We start from the raw sequence: 24,402 nt of genomic DNA, 5'->3' as shown, positions 1-24,402 counted from the left end.
GTCAATTAGGACATACATCTGGATAGTCACTATTATAATCCAGCAAGTTGTGGTCACAACTGTGGTCATATCTGATATGGTCACTACTGTAACAATGATCAAAGTCATTAGCAGATCATGACTATTTTCATTGATGAGAAGTAGCTCTCATTATAGAAAAGGTTGGAGACCCTGATTTAATCCATGTAAAGAGGTTAAAGAAAAGTCCCAAAACAAAGTAATTATGGCACTTGTACCTGGACAATTAGATTAATATCCCATCCCTCTCATTCAACATGTACTCTCAGAGCTCTCCTTTAATGACAATGAACAATAGGTTGCTCATATAGGAAAACACTCTTCAAAGATACATGAAGCTGGTCAAAGAGGAAGTCGGCTGCATGCAGAGAAGAACTTCAGACAAAAGAAAAAAATGATTTAACAAAGAGAAGCTTGATTAACAAAGAGAAATAGGTAGAACAAAGACAGGAATCAGACTGGTTGATCAAATAGAAGGCAGAGAGAACAAAGATAATTCTGAATAACAAAGGGATGACAGGTTGAACAAGACATTAACATGTTGAACAAAGTAAAGATGGGTTGAAAGAGCAAAGGCAGGTTGAACAAAGTGGAAAATTGGTTTACAAAGATAAGACTCGTTGAACTAAGCAGACACGGACTGATTCAAAAGAATGTGTGTTTAACAAAGAGAAGGCTGTTGGAACAAAAAGAAAAGTTGGGGAACAAGTAGAATGAAAGGTTGGGAGACAAATATGAGAGTGGTTGGTCAAAGTGAAGATTGTTTGAACAAAAGGAAGAAGAATTATTACAAAAAAGATTACTCTGACTGAACCGCAAAAAGGCTAACAGAACAAGGATAAGTCTGGCTGAACAAATATAAGACTGATTGAACAAAGGCGAGACTGGGTGAAAAAAGGGGTCACGGGCAAACAAAGATAATACTGGTTTAACAAAGTGAAGGCTTGATGATTAAAGAGATGATGCATTGAGCAAAGAGAAAGTTGCTTAATATGAGGAATTGGTTGGACAAATGGATTAATCAATAATACATTTTTTATGTGCTTGCTCCCTTTAATAAAGAGAAATACAAATACCCAATCAAATAGATGGTTCATTGGTCAAATAGAGGCCTGCTCCATGAATGAAAAGCCAGTTTGAACAAAGAGAATTTAGGTTGAGCAAAACTAGGTTGGACATATTGATCAAACCAAGAACTGTGTGCTAAAATGTATAATGGTCGAACAAAAAAAAGGTCTGGTTGAAAAAGAGAAGACAAGAAATAGAAGAATGTGTGAGCATATAGAATATGTAGTTCAATAAAGGAGTGTTTGATAACAGAGAAGACTAGTTAAAATGGTAGAAGATTGGTCAATGAAAGAGAAAAATGTTTGGTGAAGAATAAAACTGGTTTAACAAGGAAACAGCTGAGGGAACCAAGCAAACAAATGTTACCCAACAAGGAGAGAGATTGTCAAAAGGAAGAGTGAGATTAAGAACAAAAGGCTACATTGGTCGCCATATTAATAGCAATAGCTTGTTTTCATATAGTGGTCCATACCAGACTTCTGCAGTTTCAAAGCCTGTAAATACCTCACTCACTCACCTACTCATGGTACTCACTTTACTGACCTTCAGAAGGATGTAAGGTGAAGTCAACCTCACTGGGATTCTAGGGTCAACTTAGCCAAGTGTGTTGGCTCAGTTGATAGTCGTAGAAAATATTAAAATGACATAAACACTGTGAAAGGACTTAACAAAAAGTATGATTGCAAACTGAAGCAATGAGATATTTTTCTAAAATAAAGTGTCTTTGTAGAATAACTTGTACGTGGGTGACCTAACGTGAAACATGTTTTGTTTATCTAAAGATCTGATTTCCTAAAATGAAAGTCTGCAAGGAAAAAACAAAATAGTTCTTTCCATAATGGGGGGAAGGATCATTCCAAAAATTTCACAAAAGGCTAAGGGGCAGATTTACAAGCCCCTTGCACCACTTTTGCGTCATTTTTCCTATGTTAAAAATGACGCAAAAGTGGGGCAAGGGGCTTGTAAATCTGCCCCTAAGTTCTTTAGAGTGATCCATGAATCGCTTAGGAGAGACACTGAAGTCTTCATGTGTGTATTTCAGTTTAAGGAATAAATAGAGGGAATGTTATTTTTGATGGCAAAGGAACGAGAGAGACTTTCCAGGGAAGGATTAGGTCACCTTGGGAAGGAAAGCGAGAACAGACTAGGGTCAGTAATTTTAATTGATTTTTGCAGTAATCAGAGTTTGGGAAATACCCATCACTCAATAATTTAAGGAAAAACCTTCTTTGATTCATGTAATCTTAAACATTGTTTCCTTTAAAAAAAGTTTCTTTTTAACTACTTACCTGGCAACATAAGTAAGGTATACGAGGGTTAAGCGGGTAAAACATATGACTTGTAAATAAGGAAGGAACAGAGATGAGGAAAATTCTTCCTGTCACCTCAGATATCCAGACCACTATCAATGTGACTGCAGTATCCAGATGGCAACGGATTTGTACCTCACAGAAGAGAGTTCCACAAAAAGACATTTTCTCAAAAAGGTGACTCTTAATCTTACTCCGGATTCTTTTGGTATCGATACTTTGAAACTCATTTTTTCACTAGGTATGTATATTTCTCTGACCCCTCAATCCACTGTTAAATAAAGGCATTGATAGTTACGTGTTGGGGACTGTGGCGTCGAAGGTTATGGAATAGCTTTGATACCATTGTGTTACATGAAGTCCAGAATAAAGATAAGATTGCCATTATATAGCAAAGTCGACGTATGTGAAGCATTCTACAGAGTATCAACAGGATTAAAATACCAGTTAATGATCTACACACATATTTAAACATATATGAGCAATTAGGCACACACAAATAAAGGACATTTTAATAGGATAAAAACAAATCAACACACTTTACTTGCTGATGCACAAATTATACATATTTGCTCAAACCCAATTTCCATGCATTTCCGTTTGTGTGCTATATAGTTTTACCAGTAAAATTCAATGTACATTTAATTGCGTTTTCAACAGAAAAATTGGATTTTCTGTCAATGACAGTGCGCTACCGCTCCAGTGCTCCACAATGCATGACCAGCTGAATACCACACCCTTACCACTCCCTTGCTGCAGGGCTGTGGCATAATTGCTAAACTCATTTTTATGAGTGATGCTTGGATTTTTCACAATCCCTAGGACTTCAGTGATATAACATTAATGGTAGCACCCCCCCCATTCTGAAAATTGTTCCAGCACCACTGTGTACATAGTGAAAGAGAGAGAAAGGAATGACCTGCACCTTAGCCAGTCCCACAAAAGAGTGAGTTCTGGCACTGAATTACTAAGTTTCTCCTGCTGACCCTCTAAAATGTAAACCTATTTAAGTTTGGCAAGAATGGTATCCACCAATATAGTGGGAAAGTAAGACAGTGGCACGTAGAGAAGTTTAGCGTCCCAGCCAGCTGCGTAGCGGGTTCGTGGGTAGACAGCTGTCAACCCGTGCTCCATGCAGTCTGTGACCAGTGAGAGGTTGGTAGTCGGCTTTCCCATTGCATCCATTCCATTGCGAACTGAAAGAACAAAAAAATAAACATATGCATCAAAATAGATTACAGACATGCTCTTGGTTTAAATTTTACATTCCACATTTTCCCATTGTAACACACCGAGTGGAAATGTTGGGACTTTGGAGGATTACGTAAGCATATTAGGAATTAGAGAGTGGATCTATTACTTTCCAATAATTTACATGTTGTGTTTCAATCTGTCTTGAAGATGAAAAGAGGATGCAAGTGGTTGCCTGGGAAAGAGGCTGCACAGGGAAGCCCAGCACAACCTCAGATTGGCAGAGATAGGAGATGAAATGATGAACTTAAGTCATTGAAGGTGAGGAGATTTCTCTCCATCATGTGTGAATGTTTCCCTGAATTATTCTTGAACAGTATTTCACAACCATCCTTCACAGTAATAACAATTCTTGCCAACCAGCAATATAGTCTAGCTACCTATATCCTGCCCTGCTGAGGGTATGTTTAGATGCACAGCTTGGTGTGGCCAAAAGATAAGTTTACTTGGTCAGTGGCATCATAGGAATTTGTGGGGCCCTGGTCCAGTCAGATTTTTAGGCCTATATAGAACAACTTTTAATTGTATTGCCTATTTACTGCTAATTTAAGCCTGCATCTATATCAAATATATAAGACAGACAGACAGATAGACAGATAGGCAGATAGATTTATTTATCTCTATGTTGGGGTCTTTCAAAAGAGAGAGAAAGAGTCGAAAGTAGAGGTTGAGCGTTTTTGATAGAAAAATAGACGAAGGGAAGAGAGAGTGAGAGAAAGACACATTACGGTGGGGGGGGCTTGTAGGTGGGGGGCGTGGACTATTGCCCACTTTGCCCATGCCACAACATGTCTGTACTCAGTGGCTCTTCACTGTATTGAGGATACCCTCAACACTCTATAATATAGGACGAGTAATGATCATCTTGTTTTCACAGGACCAATTCGCAGCAATTTCCTGCATCTGCTCTGACCCTACTCGATGAAGGATCAAACTTATTGGATCATTCTTCCATTGTTAAAGGTCAGACCACGTTTCGTGACCACTGTCTCCGGTTTTCCAAATCTTTCTCTCCCGATTGACAATGTTTAATAGTAGTATGTGCAAGAAAGGTTTCATGTGGAACAGTAGCAATTCGATCAGTTACGGAAAAAACAGACATTTAGCAATGATCAATAAACATTCAATGGTATTAACAGAAAAACAGGACCCACTACTATGTCTTCGTAAGATGAGGTGTTTGCAGCTTCAAAAAAGTGACTAGTGCTCAGGGCACTTACATGTGGGGCTGCAAGAAGTCAGCACACAATAAGGACATCCTTGCTAATCAGTGTCAGTAAGATTGTGGGGGGGGGGTGTTTGAGCATCAGATTTTCCAACTATCATGCTAGCATATCATATTAAAACATATGATGTGAGAATCAGGGAATTAAGGTGGCTTAAAAGGCAGGGGAGAGGGAGAAGAGTACAAATTGTAATGGGCATATAAAACACAATATTTTGCAAAATATGCAATATTTTTAAGAATTTCAAAACACAGACATGCACTCTCTCTCGTCTCTGTGTGTATGTGGAAATCTCAGTTGAAATCCAACAGATACCTCACAATACGAGACTAAAACACCTGTACCCAACTGCTTCTTAGATAATATATTTATTAGGGGCGTGTACCACCCCTCTGAAGATATGCCCTTAAGTGTATGCCCAAACGCGGGTCCTTTGCTCACTGTACCACTGAAATCAAGGTGCACCTGACTGATGAGCCCAGTCTTTCATTCCTTGTGTTCTGGTCCAGGGAAGACCAAACTGAGGAAGCGTGGTGGGGAAAAGAAAGATGGGCTGAAATGCTACCCAGAGCAATTGCCAGTGGTTAGACCGGGGGTCTCCAACCTCTTCTAGAGTGAGCGCTACTTCTGACATCAGAAAACCTTCTTGAGGAACTGCCCAACATAAGGATTTGAAAAGGGTACACAACCTAAACACACACCATACAAGTATCCTCAGTTCTGCTCCAGTCAGCATACAGAATTGTCACAAGAGATGCATTACAGAAAGGTTATGTTCAGGGTCCAGTGCAGGGTCCAAAAGGATCATTTTTGCCCATTTCTGCAAGGTGAGTGTTTCCTACGGGCTTGTTGTCTCTCAGTCATTCAATACATATGATGCTCCTGCTCTCATTTGACAGCATTCGTCCAGAACATTTTCCCTATCTGCCTAATTGTCCTGAGGTTTATTGGTTATTGTCAGCAAATAAAAAAAACAAAAGGAAGACAAAAGAGAAAAAAACAGGAAAGAAAGAAAGAAAAAAGAAAGAAAGAAATTAAGATAAAGGAGGGAAGAAAAAAGCAGGGGAAGGAAAATGGAAGGAAGGAAGACAAAAACACAGAATAAGGGGAAGGAAAATTGAAGGAAAGAAGACAAAAACACAGAATAAGGGAAGTGAAAGGAAGTAAGAAATAAATAAAAAGGAAAGAATGGAAAGGAAGGAAGGAAGAAGACAAAGGAAATGAAAAGGCAGTAGAGGAAATTAGGGAAGAAATGAAAAGAAAAGAATATGACATAAGAAAAAGAAAGGAAGGCCGAACGGGGACAAAAGAGAACCGATGAACAGGAAAGAAGCAGATAAAAGAAAGAAAAAACAAGCAGAAACAGAAAAAGAAAGGAAAAAATAACAAAAAACAGTTATATGGAAAACTGAAACAGAAAAATTAAAAATAACAGAAACAGGGAATAAGAAAAAGAAAAGACAGAAAAAGCAGCAGAATACAATAAAATAGAAAAAGAAAGAATGAGCAATAAAGTAAAAAAGAAAGAGGACCAAAAAGAAAAAAGGAATGAAAGAAGAAAGAAGGTAAGAAAATTAAAGAATCCAAACAAGAAAGAAATAGAAGGTATGCGAAAAAGAAAAAAAAGGATATAGTAAATGAAAGACGAGGAAGAAGAAAAGAAAACAAGAACAAAAACAGCAAAGGAAGGTGAGAAAGAAAAGAAAGTAGAAAGGAACAATAGGGAAAATAAAGAAAAACTCAAGAAAAGTAGAGAAAGAAAGGAGAAGAAACAAAATAGTAAAATAAAGAAAAACTACAGCAAGAAAAAGAAAGAAAGAAAGGAAAAGAAAAAGAAAGAAAATTAGAGAAAGATAGGAAGAAAGCAAGAAGGAAGGAGTAAGCAAGAAAGAGGTCAGAAAAAGTAAATTAAGATGCAGGGCACACAATGTTAAGTGCCTCATTAACAAATGGCAGCTGCGTAGTCTTAATTCATCTGACAGTCAGTTATGTGCGAGCGACTCAAAGCCTTGCTGCGAGCTACTGGTAGCTTGCCATCAAGCTTTTGGCGACACCTGGGTGAGACTTATTGCAAGCATTCCTCCAATCACCTGTGTTTTATTGAATTACAAGCTAAATATTGTTAGAAATGGGTTCCATCCATTTAGTCTGCCAGGATACTTTGCTTTTGATTACCCAGTTTTTGGACCTTTACTATGGGCGAGTCTCACTTTTTGAGTCTCGCTCATAGTAATTGCAAGGTAATTGGACAGAGCATGTTTACCACCAGTGTCTGCCTTTTCAGATAAGAATGCTATAGCACTGCTAGGGTAAGAGGCACTGGGCACTAGGCACTAGGGTTAGACATGTATACGTTTGTGCGCACTGGTGCAGGCTGCACAACAGAGGCTACCATTGTGCGCAGCCTAGTAACTACACACAGGTAACATGCACAAAAAAAAACTTTTGATAGGCCAAAATCTTCCTTTTACATATTAATGTCGCCCCTAAGTAGACCTTTTTGCCCTTAAAGGGTACATAGTATTTAAAAGTAGGACGTGTAAACGATAATGTTGGACATGTCCTTACAGGGAAATATTCCCAAAAGCTATGTTCACTGTAGCAAAGATCGCTGCTTCTATAGGAAAACACTGGGCCACGTTGTTACGTTTAATAAATGCTAAATTTGAATTGGTAGCACCTAGAGAAATTCAAGGACTCATTTCTATAGTTATTCAAAATCCAATTTAATGGAAAAATCTAATGTTGTTTAACTATTAAGCAACAGGTACTTTAAAAAAAAAGTAAAATTTTCCTGTCTAAATCCTATGGAGATCAAAAACACTGCAAGATCTGACCCCTATCGAACAGGTCAATTCATAACTTGTGACCGAGTGGGACGAGACATGGCGTTTTTGTAATGCGGGTGCTGTGGAGACTGACAATTGCAGTCCGGCAGGCGAAACGTGACCTATTGGCGCGGTATTCGCCATTGAAGAGGGTTGAAGATACATGGGACAACAGCAACTACTCGATATGGTGCAGTAAAGAATAAGAGCTGAAGACTGGTTTGCCCAAATGCCCTGACGAAGTTGCCTAGAGAGTGTTGGCAACGAAACATGTTGGCCTTTCATGGGTGTATGTGGCCATATACATGCTCGTTTTTTAACCTGAGGACACTCACAGCACTCAATAAATTATGTCTTGCATGTGAGCGGTACCTCATTTTAATTGTGATAATAGTTTCTCTTATTCACGGTTGGGGTCCAGTGGGCACTGAGTGAGCTATACAGACTCAGTGTTGTTTGGCACACAGTTTTTTTGATTTGTTCTCTGTTCACTTTCTCACCTCTGAGGAAGTTCAAGCACACACTTACTTTTTCTTTCTGGCCATGTAAGCAACCGATGATGATAACGTGGGCATACTGGCGAGTACCATCCAGCAGCTCCCGGGGTTTTCATACGTGAGGTGCTTACTGGCCTTCTCTCACATTTTCTGTCTTTAATTTGCAATACACATTTGTGTGAGGGTTTTGAAGTCACTATATGCTGTGTATACAGGCTGTGGTTACTGACGTTTGTTTAAACAGAACAGCGCGGACCAGTAGGCCTTTCGCAATGAGCAGGCCTTGCTAGGGAAGCTTGAAAGTGCACAGTGAATTGGTCTGTTCAATAGGGGTCAGATCTTGCAGTGTGTTTGATGGTCTGAGTGGGGGGGCAATCTGATTCCTTATTCCCCCTGTTGCTCCTGTTGTGTTTGTAAATCCTCTGGAGGCCTTTCTGTAAGCAATCAGCTGTCACCTGGCAGGTGAATGGCTCCCTGTACTGAGGTGTGAATTGCTCCCAGGAAAGCGACAAAGGGCATTTGGTGTGTAAGAGGAGTTGTTTTTCCCTTAACAGGATGGTCTGGGGGATTTATGCAGTAACCTGATTAACTTCAAAGGGGCCTTCCCTGCCACAGGCAGATGTAGCTAGCACCTGGGCCTGCCCCCTCTATTGTCCTTCTAGTTAAGCTCGCTCCATACCCAGTGGGAGAGGGAGCTGTCCCTGAACTGGTTTAGCCCACAGAGGAGGGCTGCTCATTTAAATGGCCACACCTATGGGTGTATACAGGAGCTCTGCAGGGTTCTGGAAAAGTAGATTCTCCCAGAATGCTGTGCAGGAGGGTTCAGACAAGGTTGGAGGGATGATGTGATGTTTTAGGATTGGCCAGGGATACCTGGCATCTGGAACTTTCCAAACATGCTTATAAACCCCTGCATAAGGAGAGACAGAGAACAAGCTGGGCCTGGAAGGCGGCAACAGCAAAATCATGGACAGCTGGAAGTAGAACACACCTGATGCCCCTAATGGACTGAGGACTCTGTCTGCAGCTGACCCCAGGACTAGTTAGGTCTCTCCGGGGCCAGTGGCACTGACCCCTTTATGATCCTGCATTCCATTTGGAGGAATATCTGGTCTCCATTGCCACTACAAGTACCCTGCAGATAGCCAGGAGGCTGTGGGGCATGGGGTTTGAGAAGGAGGGTGCTCTGTGGTCTAATAGCAGAGGGGTTGTACATGGTGCACCCGCCAGAAGGAGAGAAGCACCAAGAACCAGGGGGGCAAAATAATGGTGCAGGGAGTCAGTAAATCCTGCTCCCTGCAAAGTGCATCCTTTAGAGGTCAGGAGGCCTGTGAGAAATGCTTCTGGTAGCTCGAGCTCACCAACAGTAGTAAACCAAGCCCAAGATCATCCAAATCATTTCACTGGGACCCGAGATATACCAGAATGGATATTTTGACCTATTACCTTCAGTAAACCGACCGTGTGGTGCTCCCACAAAGTTCTTAACAATCACCAGGGTTAGGCCAGGGTCTGGGAGTCGGCACGGAATTCATCTCTTGTTTGCCTGGGGGAGCAGGTGTGGTGCCCCGTCCCCCAATGCTATTTGCCCCTGGACCCCCGTCTGCCTGGGGTGCCAAAAGGTTGTTTCCGGTCCAGGGAAGGCATGGCTAGGCAGTTCGGGCTGGACTGTTCCCATGAGGCACAGGGTCAGACTGATTTGCATATGGCCATGTCTGAACTGGGGTGGCAGAATGGGCTAAAGAACGGTGATGGATTAAACCCAGATCTGTTGACTGGGTGTGAGTGTTTGATTGGTTCAGATGCCCCGTCCATCACCACCCCCTTTTGTACTGCTTTGTTCGCCATAGGTTGGCAGGGTATGCTCAGACGTGAGTCCCTTGCTCACTTTGCCACTGGATTCAAGCAAGCCTGGCTGAAGACGGCTGTAATGCCAGAAACCGGTCCTATGCAGCTTGTTTCCGGTCCAGGGAAGGCATGGCTTGGCAGTTCGGGCTGGACTGTTCCCATGAGGCACAAGGTCAGACTGATTTGCATATGGCCAAGTCTGAACTGGGGTTGCAGAGTGGGCTAAAGAACGGTGATGGATTAAACCCAGATCTGTTGACTGGGTGTGAGTGTTTGATTGGTTCAGATGATCCATCCATCACCACCCCCTTTTGTACCACTTTGTTCGCCATAAGTTGGCAGGGTATGCTCAGACGTGAGTCCCATGCTCACTTTGCCACTGGATTCAAGCAAGCCTGGCTGAAGACGGCTGTAATGCCAGAAACCAGTCCTAGGAAGCTTGTTTCCGGTCCAGGGAAGGCATGGCTTGGCAGTTCGGGCTGGACTGTTCCCATGAGGCACAGGGTCAGACTGATTTGCATTATCCATGTCTGAACTGGGGTGGCAGAGTAGGATAAAGAACGGTGATGGTTTAAACCCAGATCTGTTGACTGGGTGTGAGTGTTTGATTGGTTAAGATGCTCCGTCCATCACCACCCCCTTTTGTACCGCGACCTTCCAAAGAAGCATCTCAGTGTCACAGGGAGGACCTGAGCACCCACACCAAAGAATTAAAACATGGTGTGCGGGCACATGAACACAGCGGGAGAGCTGCTACTTACCTCAAAACGCCATGTGGGGCCTTCATTTGCATATTTGCAAATGAAGGCACCACATGGTGCACCGAGAAGAGACAGGGGCACCACCAACATACTGCCAAAGTATTGTGGGGTGCCACAGGCAATGCAGCAGCCTCCAAAGTCTCCTTAGTCATTAAATTCATGACCCCAGGAGACATTTAATTGACTTTTCAGTACTCATGGAGCTGGAGCTATTATTCTACAGCTCAGGAGTCCAGGGACCACATGGGGTTGGCACCATGGCTGCACAAGTGGCCCGAGTACAGTAAACGAAAGACACTGACCTATGTCATTTTGATTTGCAATGTTTTATTTAACGTATGTTATTGAGGAGATTACTGAGAAATATTGTGAAGCTTTTATTAATGATTGCATCTAAATATGGTTATTGATTTCATGGATATGATTGTGATTTTAACCTGAAATTATTGCCATTATATTTGATGACCCCTTGACAAAGTCAAAAGGCTTGCCGTATATTATGATTTGGTGACCCCTTGACAAAGCCAAAAGGCTTGCCTTATATATTGATATAGGCCCCTTGACAAAGCCAATAGGCCATTTTTATTTTAAATACCACTCCCTTCCATTGTGATGCTGCATCTGGTATGGGTGGAAGTATTGTGATTATGGGGTGAGCACTAACTAGGGGAGAAATGTGATATAAAGATGTCACCAAATGTATTTTCATCTACCTGTAAATTAATGCATGGAGTGTGTGTGTTTGTATAAGTAATAAGTGTACTTTTCCGTTTTCAAAGAAAAAGCACTGACTTTATTGAGTGTTGTTATTGCGTACCAGTGGATGGAGATGACTAGCCCACATCAACTTCACTGAAGAGGCCTTGAAATGCTATGCTTTGCTATCCAGAAAGATCAAGTGCTGCAATGTGGCACTTGATTGTCAGTAAGGAGAAAATTGTGGACTTATTACTTGTGCAGGACTCACATCCCATGCAACAAATAACCCAATTTCTTACACTCATTACGCTGCCTCTAAAGTTTAACAAAAGTACTACTTGAACACCGTCACCAATTGGAAAACAAATGGGACATTGTTGCAATCCTCAAAATGCAATGGCCTTAAATGATAATCCATCCAAACAATAGCAAACTATGACAAATTCCTGAAAACCAATAGCAGGTGTCGGCTGACCTTGTGTTCCCTCTCTGAGCTACTTCTTAAATGTATTTTTTTAAGTATTGGTAAAATTAGGTCTCCCCTTTCAGGAGTGTGACCTAAAAATGGAAGACAGAAGTAGTCAAAGAAATGGGACATAATTAGAGAAACAAGGGGACATGATAGTAGGACGCTAGTATAGAAGATATGAATTGACAGAGCAGGGAGCGGAGAGAGAAGATGGGTTGACAGTAGGGTCAGACTGGGACAAAAAGTAGGTCTAAGTACAAAAATAAAACTGGTTCCTTCCCAATAGTGAAGTAAATTCCTATAAAAGTGGCCCACATTTGCAAATCAACCCAGTTTTGGGCTTGTAAAGAGACACTGTATAGGCATTTTGCAAGGTATGGGATACTATATGCTCTTGTGTTTGCTGCAGACAATGTTTGAGGTAACATCAAGGGAATCAACAGTAAAACTGGCCCACCTGGCCATAAAACAGGCCCACAAATTGCTAAACAAAAACAGCCCACAGACACACCTCTCATACCAGCCTATGGAGCCAGTCTGACCCTAGATGACAGAAACAAAAGTCAAAATAGAATTTTGGCACTGCCGTATGGATGCAGACAATATTAGCTACTTCTTCACAAGTAGTTGCTCACACTAGTCTCACAAAAACTGCTCTGCTATCAGACAACCTCAAAAATACAAAAGCTGTCAGAATAAGTTGTATATAAGGGTGAGGAACTCACAGTTCTGGTAGTAGTCCTCTCCGTAGCTCTCCTTCACCTCAGACGGAAGACGGCTCCAAATATTTTCTAGGCCCTTTTTGTAGGCCTCTATGTTTGCGATTTCAGTTTGGAAGGCCCCAGGTTCAATTATGGACACTTTCACTCCAAAAGAAGACAGGTCACGCCTGCATCAACACAATTAGTATCAGCGTCAGCCACCTTTCTACCAAGAGATGGCACCACTGAAAATGAACTGTATATTGAGGATGCTTTACCTCCAGTGGCCATCAAACATTCTTTTAATTACTTGAAGAGCTGTAAAAAGTTATATTTAAGCATGTGTGAACCATCCTGTGGGGTCTGGAGCCTCTGGCAGAGTCCATCAAAGCACCTCAGAACATGCATCTAAACTTTTTAATTGATGTCACCCTAGTTTTATAATAACCAAAGTCTGCTAATGAATCAGCCCCAATATTAAAATTAACAACTAGCTCAAGTAACTAGTAGGCATTATGTTTAATTAATTGATTGATTTACCTGGCCTCACCAAAAGGTCCCATGAAAAGTTTTTGTAGATCCCCAAAACTATCTCACTCTACATACTTGAGAAGCTCTACTGTATATTTCAGGGCTCTAATGTCACTGCTCTATACAAGTCTTATATGGAACAGCCAGCGGCAGTCGACATAAACAAAAAGTAATTATGTTTTATTTTTAAAAACGTACCCGAAGCTGGTGGCCACCTTGTGCCTCAGTGTTCTGCTGCTTCCTGGTCCCAGCAGAGACTGGGACAGCATCAGAGACTACCTGTGCAATCCCCGCTCTTCTCTTATGCTATTACCAATAGTATGAGGGCAGCGCAGGGATTGGCCTGAGCAGGCTGGTTTAACACTCGAGCAGCCACTGGGAGTCTGTGCTGTTTCTCCAACCTGGCAGTGCAATACAGCTGGGCTGGAGAAACCTAACTGTGCATGTCTGTTTGGGAAGCCTAAGACGGCCGGCCAAACAGACATGTGCACTTAGAAGTGCCCACACCACTTGTTCATCCACCCTTCCATGGCCTTGCCCGCCCCTTCCTACACATGCTGGTTCAGCCAACAGCTGAAATGTTTTTAATATAAAATACTGTTTTATTTTTCAGCTGCTGTCTCTGAACCAGTGGGGCGATGCTCTTCCGCCATTGCGGAGTAGCAGCCGCTCAGAACATTGTCATGTGTAGATTATAAATAACTCTAGTCAGAAACTGATGGAAAAGAAGGCAAGGTGTTGTTCTTTCACTAACTTAGGGCACTGTCAAGTTTGATTTTAAGTGTTCCAAAACTGTGCAGCAGGGTGTGACTGATCCATGCAATGCTGGTAATGTTGCCAGAGTCTGCTTTACTGCTGAACACAAAATGGTACTATTCCTAGAGACCTTTTGTGTAGCCAGGTTGGGGTGGCAACCGAGACCTGGCATTGAGAAAGAGGAAGTCCAAATGGATTATGGAATTGGAAACTCTATTCCCTGGAGGGCACAATTTAGATGAGGAATTGGCAAATCATCTTCATGAAGAATAGCCAATATAATGGGTTAGATTCTGCCTGTATAGAGATAGATCGTGCATGTTAATTATGTAAGATTTCCATGAGCTATTACTTAACTGCTTTTTTCAGATGTACTGTAATAGACTGTTCAATAATTTGATGTATGATATTTTAATGTATGAAATTTTTAATTGTATGTTCATATGTTTCTTTCAGGAGGAAAGGAAGGGAGAATTCACTGTTTTAATACACTTCACTCTTCCCTACCCTTTTCTTCGACGACTTAAAAGAAGATCACTTCACCACTTAGAGATAAGATTTTCACTGTTTTGCACTTATGACATTTTTTGGCTCTATTAATTGTTTTATTTTTGAGGTGATGAGGTCCGATCTAACAGGTTGCCACTGTTGTAGAGTATACTCATGGACCTATTATATTACATGTATAGATACAACTACTAGTAGAGGGAGATTACCCCTTTAATTTGTAGTTATCACCATACTTAGGAGTATGGCTGTCTTTTCACAAGTTTACTTTGGGCACTAGACCGAAGGAAATTTTCCTGAGACCTGAGCACGTACACCAGTGGTGTGGTTATAACACCAATCAGGAGTGATGTTTATTTGTATTTCTATACAGTGTTACCATCTACAGTAACACAAACATTGTCTTAAGACAGGATGTACTAGTGGAAATAATGTATAACACACGTCCCACGCATACCCAGTGGGTTGAAGTACACAAAGCTGCTGGTGTAGCCCTTAACTACGGGCCATACCATTCTCGAACAGTATTACAGCGCGGGCACTTGCCTGTACTCAAATGTATGTTTCGCATTAGAGTATTTGAGCTGGGAAGAACTGAGCAGTGTTTACATTGTTTACATTGTTTATTCAGTGCCATATACACACTTGTGGGAAAAAGTACACTCTCATGCTATACTGAATGGGTTTCACTGTTTACCTTGAATGGCTTACTACTGCAAAATGGCCTACACATTTACTTGCATTTGTGACCTACTTTGCATGGTTACCTCATCGCTGTTTATGTTTGTTTCACGTAACTTTATTTAAAAGTGCCAATTTGTCATGTTGGTTAACGTGTGATAAAGGCACAACTGGTGTCAAAACGCGTAACGTTTCCTAAGGAATAAACTTTAGCATCCATACTCCTAAGTGCGCGCATTGCTTAGAGCAACTGGTTTTTTGGATATATATATGCTGCAAAATGCTGTTTTCTGGTCCTGCCGGTGTGCCGCAAACATATATGTGGATGGGAAACATTTTGGTTAGTATGGCCTGTATGTGGAGCAAAGTGTGTTTGAGGGACAACTGGATTGGCACACGGGTCAAGTTGTAGTGAAACAGAGCATCTTGAATATCCTCCATCTGCACTATGCTCTTTTAAAGAGGCAGTGTTGAGAGAACAGGATGAAAGGAATTTAGGACAGAGATCTGGAGAGTGGTTTAGAGGGTGATTTCTCCTGTGAGCAAAGGTGATCTATGTCTTCATGCCACATATGATTGCCAGAGATGTGTTCCGTTCAACGGGTGGGAGTATGGCCACCAGTAACTGGGGACTGCATATTGATACATAGTATGGTCATTTTAGAGTCACCTATTTCTAGGTACCAGGTCCTGAAGAAGTGGACAGCGCTTGTCTTCAGAGGTTTGTTTCAGGACTGCTAGGTTAGGTGTTTGCATGAAATCAGGGTTTTTCAATGTTTTAGGAAGCTACATGATCAGGGACAAATAATGCAAATAGATTTGTTGTTTGCATGGAGATGAAAAATGCTCAGCATTCAAGTCAGATTCAGTTGAACCTGGGGACTTGAATAAAGAGATGGTTCACTGAGCAAAGGCTGCATTTGGTCCAAGAGAAGCACACTTTCCATATGAGGAAGTCCAATCCTCCTCAAAATATGTTGCAGTAAGTGCTACGGAGGATCACAAAGGAGACTCCTCTGGATACAGGAAGTGTTAGAAATGGGGGTCTCTAGTTGGCAGAGGTAGGTACCTTTTTCCAAATAGGGACACTTGCTTCTAGTCAGGGTAAGGGGGATACACTCCTAAAATAACCCCCGCTCACCCACTTGTTAGCTTGGCACCAGCAGACAGGCTTATCTCAGAGGCAGTGTGCAAAGCATTTGTGAACACATACAGTAATTTTGTGAAAACACTACAAATGGACACCACACCAGTTTAGAAAAGTAAGTCATCTTTATCTAAACTAAACATCAAAAATCCACAATACAGTAATCAATATATGACTTTTAAAAGGTAGAAACAGTTCTGTCCAAGGCAAACTATGGATACAACACTTTCAACACAAAGCACCTTGGATGCTTCACAGTCTGAAACAAAAACAGCCACAGGGAAGGTGATGCGTCGGGTCCTTACTCCCAGGGAAGGTGATGCGTCACTTCCTTACTTCAGGGGAGGTGATGTGTTGGTTCCTTACTGCCAGGCAGGGGAGGTGATGCACTGGTTCTTTACTGAAGGGGAGGTAATGCGTCGGTTTCTTACTGAAGGGGTGGTGATGCGTTGGTTTGTTACTGCGGCCCTGGTGTTTCTGTAGACTTAGCACCCACTTGTGATGTATTGTGCCGCTTTGCAAGGCTTCACGTCATCCGGCATCGGTGCTTGGGGCTGCACGGTGTGGCTTTGCATCACCCGGCCGGACTCGGCACGGCTGGCGTCGCCATGCACTGGTTCCGAGAGGCTTTGCACGATTTTGTGATGCTTTGCGCCAGTTCTTGCAGAGATCAGCTGCAAAACCCACTGCTGAGGTCTTTTGACTGCAGGCGGCACCTCAGGCAAGGGTATGACTCACAGATGGCAGAGTCCAGCAGCACCATCAGAGTTGCAGGAAGTCTTGTGTGTCCCTGAGACTAGGCAAGCTCAATTTTAAGCCCTGGAGATCTTTTCCTCAAGCTGGTGACAAAGCAAACAGCAACGTCCTTTTCTCCTTTCCTTGGCAGCAAGTAGCCACTGCAGGCCAACCCCAGACAGCAAAGAGCAAAGGGGCAATATTCCTCCTCAGCTTCGCCTTGGCAAAGGTTCATCTTTATTCTCAGAAGTGATCTAAAAGTCTGAAGTCTGGGCCCCTCTTTTTATACACAAAAAGCCTTTGTTCTCTGAAGGCAGAGAGTGTCAGTACCCAGCCAAAACCAGTTCTGTCCTCATTGGTGCAGATTCCTGGCAGTGGGTGGAGACAGCATTGTTGCAGGCAGACAGGCCCATTCAGGTGAAAGGAAATCTCCTCCCTCTACTCTAAATGCAGCCAGTGCCTATTCAGCCCAGCCCTGACTCACCAGACATCTGGAGACACTGCCCCTCCCCAGCCCCTGTTATCCAAAAGCCAGACATGCAATATACAAACCTAGCAGTGGCACACTGGATGGTTAGGCAAGAAAATACCTACTTTCTAAAAGTGGTATTTTCAAACATAGATGTAAAAATCACCCTCACTAAAAGATGCATTTTAACATTCTGAGTTCAGGCCTACTAAACTTTATTTTTACACCTTGTACCTAGGGCCAGTTATGTTTATAAGATGTTATAAACAATATCCCCATTCTGTCCTATGGGAACAGGTAGCCTTGCAATAGTGACAAACAAAATTGGCAGTAAATCACTATCAGGACATGCCACACACATCAGGGCATGTCCTACCTTTCACATACAATGCACCCTGCCCACAGGGGTACCTTGGGCCTACCTTAGGGGTGACTAATATGTAGAAAAGGGATGGTTTAGGGACTGGCAAGTACGTTCACTTGCCAAGTCGACATGGTAGTACTAGACTGCCCACAGGCTCTGCAATGGAAGGCCTGAGTCGCATTTTACAGGCTGCTTCTGTGGATGGCACAATCAGTGCTGCAGCCCACTAGCATTTGATTTAAAGGCCCTGGGCACACATAGTGCACTGTACTAGGGACTGTCTAGTAAATCAAATATGCCTATCATGGAATCACCAATCCATAACAACAATTTACAGGGAGAGCATATGCACTTTAGCACTGATCAGCAGTGGTAAAGTGCCCAGAGTCATAGAACCAACAAAAACAGGTCACAAACAATACAGGAGGAAGGTAAAAAGTTCTGGGATGCCCTGCAAAAAGGGCCAATTCAACAGGAAGCAATTGCAGACCTGAGCTGATTTGACCCCATGGCTGAATTTAAAGAAGGAGACATGCTGCAATATTCCAGATCCATTGGTGTCTTGGTGAAAGATATTAAAGTGATCCTAGGTGGGGAGTACTGGCTTAATCCAGATGCAAGTGCACCAGAGCAATGATATCCTAAACAAAATGAAGAGGCATAAGAAATGGGAGAACAGGAAAGGAAAGATTCTCCTGAGCATTCTTAGATGTTGGGAAGAGGTAGTTAAACCAAGTTAATCTGGGATGATCGGCTAAAAGGACTCCCAAGTAATTCTCCAAAGGTGCTGAGTTAGCAGTTTCTTAGTCAACTAGGAAGAGACCATCACTTGTGCCGAAGACCCAATCATCTTGATTTTTATTCTGCAAGTGGTTTGTTATGCTAGTGTTTAGAGTCAAACGGTTGCCACAATCATGACCAGGCAGGATCCTCTGATCATGTTACTATTTTAGCAGAATCAGTAAATCATTGTTGTAGTTCTAGAAGCGTACACCAAAGATTCGATCAGATAAGATGGTGTCCTAAGAGAGGTATTCAAAAACAATCGAACAATGATACAGGATGTGGGATGTCTGTGTAGAGAGGAGAAGGAGAAAAGATAAAAAGTGAAGCTGAGATGATCTGGAGGCAGCATGAGAGGTAGGAAAAGATCCAGCCAATGGCATGTTTTGAATGTTAATATTTAGTGGGGCAGAGGATAAGGCAGAGATGATGAACAAAACTGATGACAGTGGTGAGGCCAGGAAGCATAAGGAGAACAACCCCATTTCTAACCCTATGGGTCTTGAGGTCAACCCAAGTAATGATAACCAATGAGTTTGGCCCACATTGTAGAAGAAACCGACTTGGGTATCAAAATTCTTTATTCGGGTACACAATGGCCCAGCATTAAAAGATACAAATACACAATAATACATTAAACAAAATATTCATCAGTGTAAAAATAGATCAATTAGCAAATATACATAAAAAGAGTGTATAAAAATACAATAAACATACAGGATCAATTCAGTTAATCAAAACACACAAAGAGTATGGTAAAAATCTGTTTACAAGCATTAAAATATGCCCAGGGTTCCAAACTTCTTACCATTCTAAATTCCCCAAATAGTCTGGCAGTAGAAACACAGATTAGCTCAGTTTGGAGTAACTGTAAATACCTAAGAGCTGGAGTATATTGTGTAAAGTTCAAACCTTTTATCAAAGGTAAAATAAAACACTTCATAGGAATAGCATATTGCCTACAGAAAACTACTACATGTAAGGTGCTTTGCTTATAACGAAGATCACATAGGAAGAGGGGATAAAGAAACTGACCAGTCTGTTTCAAAGAATAAGAAACAAGAAAATGAAAAATTTTGATAGGATATTGCGTTAAAAGAAACCTATGTTGCTGGTTTATCAAGTTGAGATAAGGTTGAAGGATACAGCTGGTTAACAGCTGAGGACAGTCAGCTTTCTCTCCTCACAGGTACTTCTTGTATTACTTTAATATTGAGTAAAATGAGCTTTTAAATTATGCCTGCTAATTGACTGGAGCTTGTCTAGTCATCAAAATGCTTGCTCAAACCTATCTCTCGGCAAACCTTTTTGATGTACTCCAGTCATGGGCTATCTCTTGCTCAATCTAAGTCCAAGGAGTCCTTTACGACCTCCCTATTTAAAGCCTCATTCAGTGTTGTCCAAATAGTGTGCTACAGAAGAAGTGGTGCAAGAGCTAAACTGTCTTCAAGAAAGGGCAACCCCAACTCCTGATGTCAAATATAGGAGGAGCTACTGACAGGAACAGCCAAAAAAGATGTAATAAATTGCTTTTCTGCCCTCTGTAAATCAGTCACATTAACATAGCCCAGACATGCAGGCGTGGCTTGGTGCTGATACAGGACAGCCCTCTTTCCGTGAGCTTCATGACGGCCATGACTAGGAGACAAGCTGCATTCTTCACAGAACACATTCCTTTGAAATGGGACATCTGCAGGAGTACTTCCCCTATAATTCGTCTGGTTTCTTCAATAATACTGCGCAATTTTGGGAAGACTCTGACAATATTTATCTGCTATAACTGCCTGCCACCTTTTATTTGCTAATGTGCTCCTTTGGTTAACTGACTATTTAAACCACATATGGGTAAGACCAGGAACCTTCAACTCAGCACCAGCAAACCACCGACTACCAAGAATATCACCAATGTTACTACTCTTAATCCTTTCTCTGTTCTGAAGGATATGGATGACACTGGGAGTATTTGCCAAGATTCTTCCTCGTCTTCTTCTAGTTTGATGGGCTCCCACTCCACCTTTACCTTTGATATTTGATATTTTGAGGGGGTATTTCTAAAGCGCAGCGTTCGCTCCGGAGGGAGCATCATGGCGCTTAGAATCCTGAATGCCCGGTCCAGGAGGAGTGAAAGAGGACTAGATGGCGGCTCTGGTCAAGTCGTCGGGAAGGTTGAAAATCCAAGTTTTAAGAAGTTTTCGGAAAGGCTTCTCTAGGGTCTGTTGTCTCAAATGTTTAGGCATGCTGTTCCAAGCTTGGATGGCCAGGAAACTTAAAGTTTTTCCACCTTTTAACTTCAGGTTGTACCTGGCGGAGGACATGAGATTGTCTTGGGCAGAACGAAGGGAGCGACTCGGGTTGTAGTGTGGGAAGCGTCTGGTTAAGTATTTAGGACCAGTGTTGTGAAACGCCCGAAAGGCAATAGTAAGAATTTTGAAGAGTATTCTTTTTTGGAGGGGTAGCCAATGCAGGGTTTTTATGGCTGCAGAGATTGAGGATTTGCGGGGTAATTTTAGGACCAGGCGGGCAGCCGTGTGAAGGACGCTTTGGAGTTTGGCCAGAGTGGATTTTTTTGTCCCAGCCAGGAGGCCGTTACAGTAGTCAACGCGTGAGAATATGAGGGCTACTGTTACAGTTTTCCTGGCCTCAAGAGGGAGAAAGCCGAAGAACTTTCTAAGAGATTTAATTATCCCAAAGCATCTGCCGGTAACATTCCTGGCGTGTTGGTCAAATGATAGGTCTGAGTCAAATAAGACGCCGAGGTTTCTAGCTGTTGTGACGGTCTGGGGAGGGGCAACAGAGTTATCCGGCCACCAAAGAGCTGGGCAGAAGGAGGTGTTCTTTCCGATGGGGAGGATCTCTGTTTTGCTAGAGTTGCAACGAAGGTGGTTGGTGTCCATCCATTGAAGACCGCAGTTAAGCAGTTTTTAAGATTGAGCTCAGCTTTGTTTGAGTTGTCCTCTAGGGGTACGATCAACTGAGTATCATTGGCATACGAGGTGACAGGTATGCCGAATGATTCAATCAAGGCAAGGAGTGGGATGAGGTAAATATTAAAAAACAGGGGACTCAGGATGGACCCTTGAGGAACTCTAGAGGAGACCTTTTTCTCCTTAGATTGAAAAGGGCCAAGGGCGACAGTTTGGGACCTGTCGCTGAGGAATGATCTTATCCATGAAAGGGCTGAGTCTGAAATCCCTATGTCCATCAGTCTGTTTATCAGTATAGAGTGGGAAATGGTATCAAACGCTGCTGTGAGGTCATGAAGTATAAGAATGGCTTTCTTCCTCTGATCTTGCAGCGTTTTGATTGTGTCGGTCAGTTCAATCAGAGCTGTTTCAGTTGAATGTTTGGGACGGAAGCCGGATTGTTGAGGGTGAAGTATATTGTGGGTTTTAAGGTAGATTTTAAGTTCTTTATAAACTAACTGTTCGGTTATTTTTCCCAAAGCAGGGAGAAGGGTGATTGGGCGGAGATTGGTCAGGTCCACTGGGGATTTGTTAGCCTTCTTCATGAGTGGTTTGACGACGCCCTTTTTCCATAGGCGAGGGACAGATCCGGAACTGAGTGACAAGTTGACTATGTCATTGATGGTAGGGTTCACTACGTCTATGATTTGGTGGAGGATCTTGGGAGGGCAGGGGTCGGAAGGGGAACCGGATTTTCAGGATAGAATAGCTTCTCTGGTTTGGGCCAGAGTGACAGGGGTGAAATTTTTAAGGCTACCAACTGGAGATTCAGGTTGGTCAGGACTAGGAAGCCCTTGAGGGGTTTGAGGAGGGGGAAAGTTCCTTTGGATGGAGGCGATTTTTTCGTCGAAGTAATCAGAGATCTTGTCGCAAAGATCTTGTGATGGGGGGATTTCGGGTTAGAGAGCTTTGGGCTGAGTAATGTTAGAGAGGTAGTTTTTCCTCTGTTGGATATAGGCGAGACGGTCGTCGTTGTCGTAAGTACGGCGCCATTTACGCTCAGCTTTCCTGCATAGTAGGTGGATGGTAGCTAAGTCGGGGGTGAACCAAGGGGCATTGTGTTTTGTTTTCTTATGAGTTCTGCCGGGGCGATTGGTGGGGATCCGGTTTTTAATTTCTTGAGCGATCCAGTTATGGAAGAGGTCTGCATCCCTTTCAATGTTGCGGGATAGAGCGGGGAACTGGGATTGAAGGATGGGATTAAGAGTAAGGTTTTCCTGGACCGTTTTCCAGTTGACAGGGTAGTCACGATGGAGGTTTGTTTTATTAGTAGTTTGAGGGTGACTATTAGTGATATGGAATGGGATCAAGCTATGATCTGTCCATATCTGGGGGAGAGGGGGCAGGGTGGAGAGAGAAGGGAGATTAGTGCAGACACCATCAAGGGTGTGTCCTAGTAAACTGCCTACAACTTCTAATATCTCAATGAATAAAAAGAGTTAAAAAGGACCCTCCGTCACCCATAAAATCCACTACAAAATCTCAGTGGAGCTTCTACTTAAGGGAAATCCGGGTGTTCAAACCTTATATGGAGGAAACTAACATGCATCTTCGAACATTGGATTAAAAATGGACTTACGTGAAAGACAGAGGTAATCAGATAGAATGAAGGGTTAAGGTACTCAAGGATACTTGTCTCACTGTAAAGATGTTGCAATCTGAAGTCTAGTCCGTAAAAAGCAGAGGGATTCGATCCCACATCTTTCCTGCAATACTTTCTTCCCAAAGTCTTAGACCTGCCTACCTCCTCTCTTATGAATATACAAAGGGCACACTCAATCTGCTCAACTTCAAAGAAACCTAGATGAGTAATCATTTATTTTTTAGAATACTTGGATCTACTTAAAGTTATCAAAGCAGCCAAAGGTTGTATCTCATGGTGGGGGTCCAATCTATTTTTGATGCAGGACTTTGCTAAATCTACAGCATAGAGACAGAAGAAATTTCTCGGTATCAGACCAGCTCTTCATTCTTTCAATGCCAGATTTGGTTTATTCCACTCTTGTTTATTTAAAGTAACATACAAATACAAAACTATCACTTATGAAGACCCGTCCCTCCTACAAAAATTCATTGCTAGCTGCAGGGGAGAGGTGATGGACACTTCTAAATCTACTGTTACCTGATTTTATGGAATTTGACATTTTCTAATACTTTCCTTGCCAACAGACTTTTAAATGCCAGATATCTGTTATGTTAAATATTTCTCGCATCATAAATGTTCTAGTTTTTTGTTAATATACTTGAATTTCTTCTATTAGGGGGGCTCCATATCTCTTTAAAATTACATAGATATAGTTTTGTGTGGTTTGGTCTTCCCTCCTTTGTTAGCCGTTTGGAGTTTGGTTGTGTCAGCCCCCTTGCAAGAGCCTCCACCTGTGGTAATGTGCAATGTCATCATTACACCACCCTCAACTTTTTGTTTGTAATATTGGTATGTATTTTTTCTTATTATCTTCAGTATGTTGGTCATCTACTTTCTTTTTTCTCCTTTTCTTCCTACTTCTCTTTTTTCTATTCTTCATTCTTTCTCTTCTCATGACTACATCCAGTTTTTCTTATATTATCCTATTATGCTGTTGTTTCATTACTTACTTTTTGAATTACCTAGTCATCTATATCTCATTGCTTTTTCACTGTTATTGTTATATATCAAATGTTACAGGATTCTTGCTACTTCTTAAACAGCCTTAAGAATTGTTTCATAGAATATTAAAGGTTTGGGCTCGCCTATAAAAGGTCAGAGGGTTTTAACGTGCATTTCCAAACTAAAAGGTGATCTTGTATTGC

The 24,402-nt window shown here is 42.1% G+C and overlaps 1 protein-coding gene across 1 annotated transcript in view; it reads right to left on the bottom strand.

Annotated features, from left to right (window-relative positions):
* Nucleotides 1-2,883: 2,883 nt before the first annotated feature.
* Nucleotides 2,884-24,402, bottom strand: part of LOC147684901 (retinol dehydrogenase 16-like) — a 177,372-nt gene continuing 155,853 nt past the window's right edge. The window contains exons 4-5 of the mRNA XM_086940794.1: nucleotides 12,701-12,864; nucleotides 2,884-3,592 (exon numbers count right to left, since the gene is read on the bottom strand). Of these exons, the coding sequence (XP_086796920.1) occupies nucleotides 3,399-3,592; nucleotides 12,701-12,864 (358 nt within the window). The 3' untranslated portion in view covers nucleotides 2,884-3,398. The remainder of the gene's footprint in view (nucleotides 3,593-12,700; nucleotides 12,865-24,402) is intronic.

Source organism: Lissotriton vulgaris, chromosome 10, assembly GCF_964263255.1.
Source record: "Lissotriton vulgaris chromosome 10, aLisVul1.2, whole genome shotgun sequence".
NCBI lineage: Eukaryota > Metazoa > Chordata > Amphibia > Caudata > Salamandridae > Lissotriton > Lissotriton vulgaris.
This window is presented reverse-complemented; position numbering and strand designations above follow the sequence as displayed.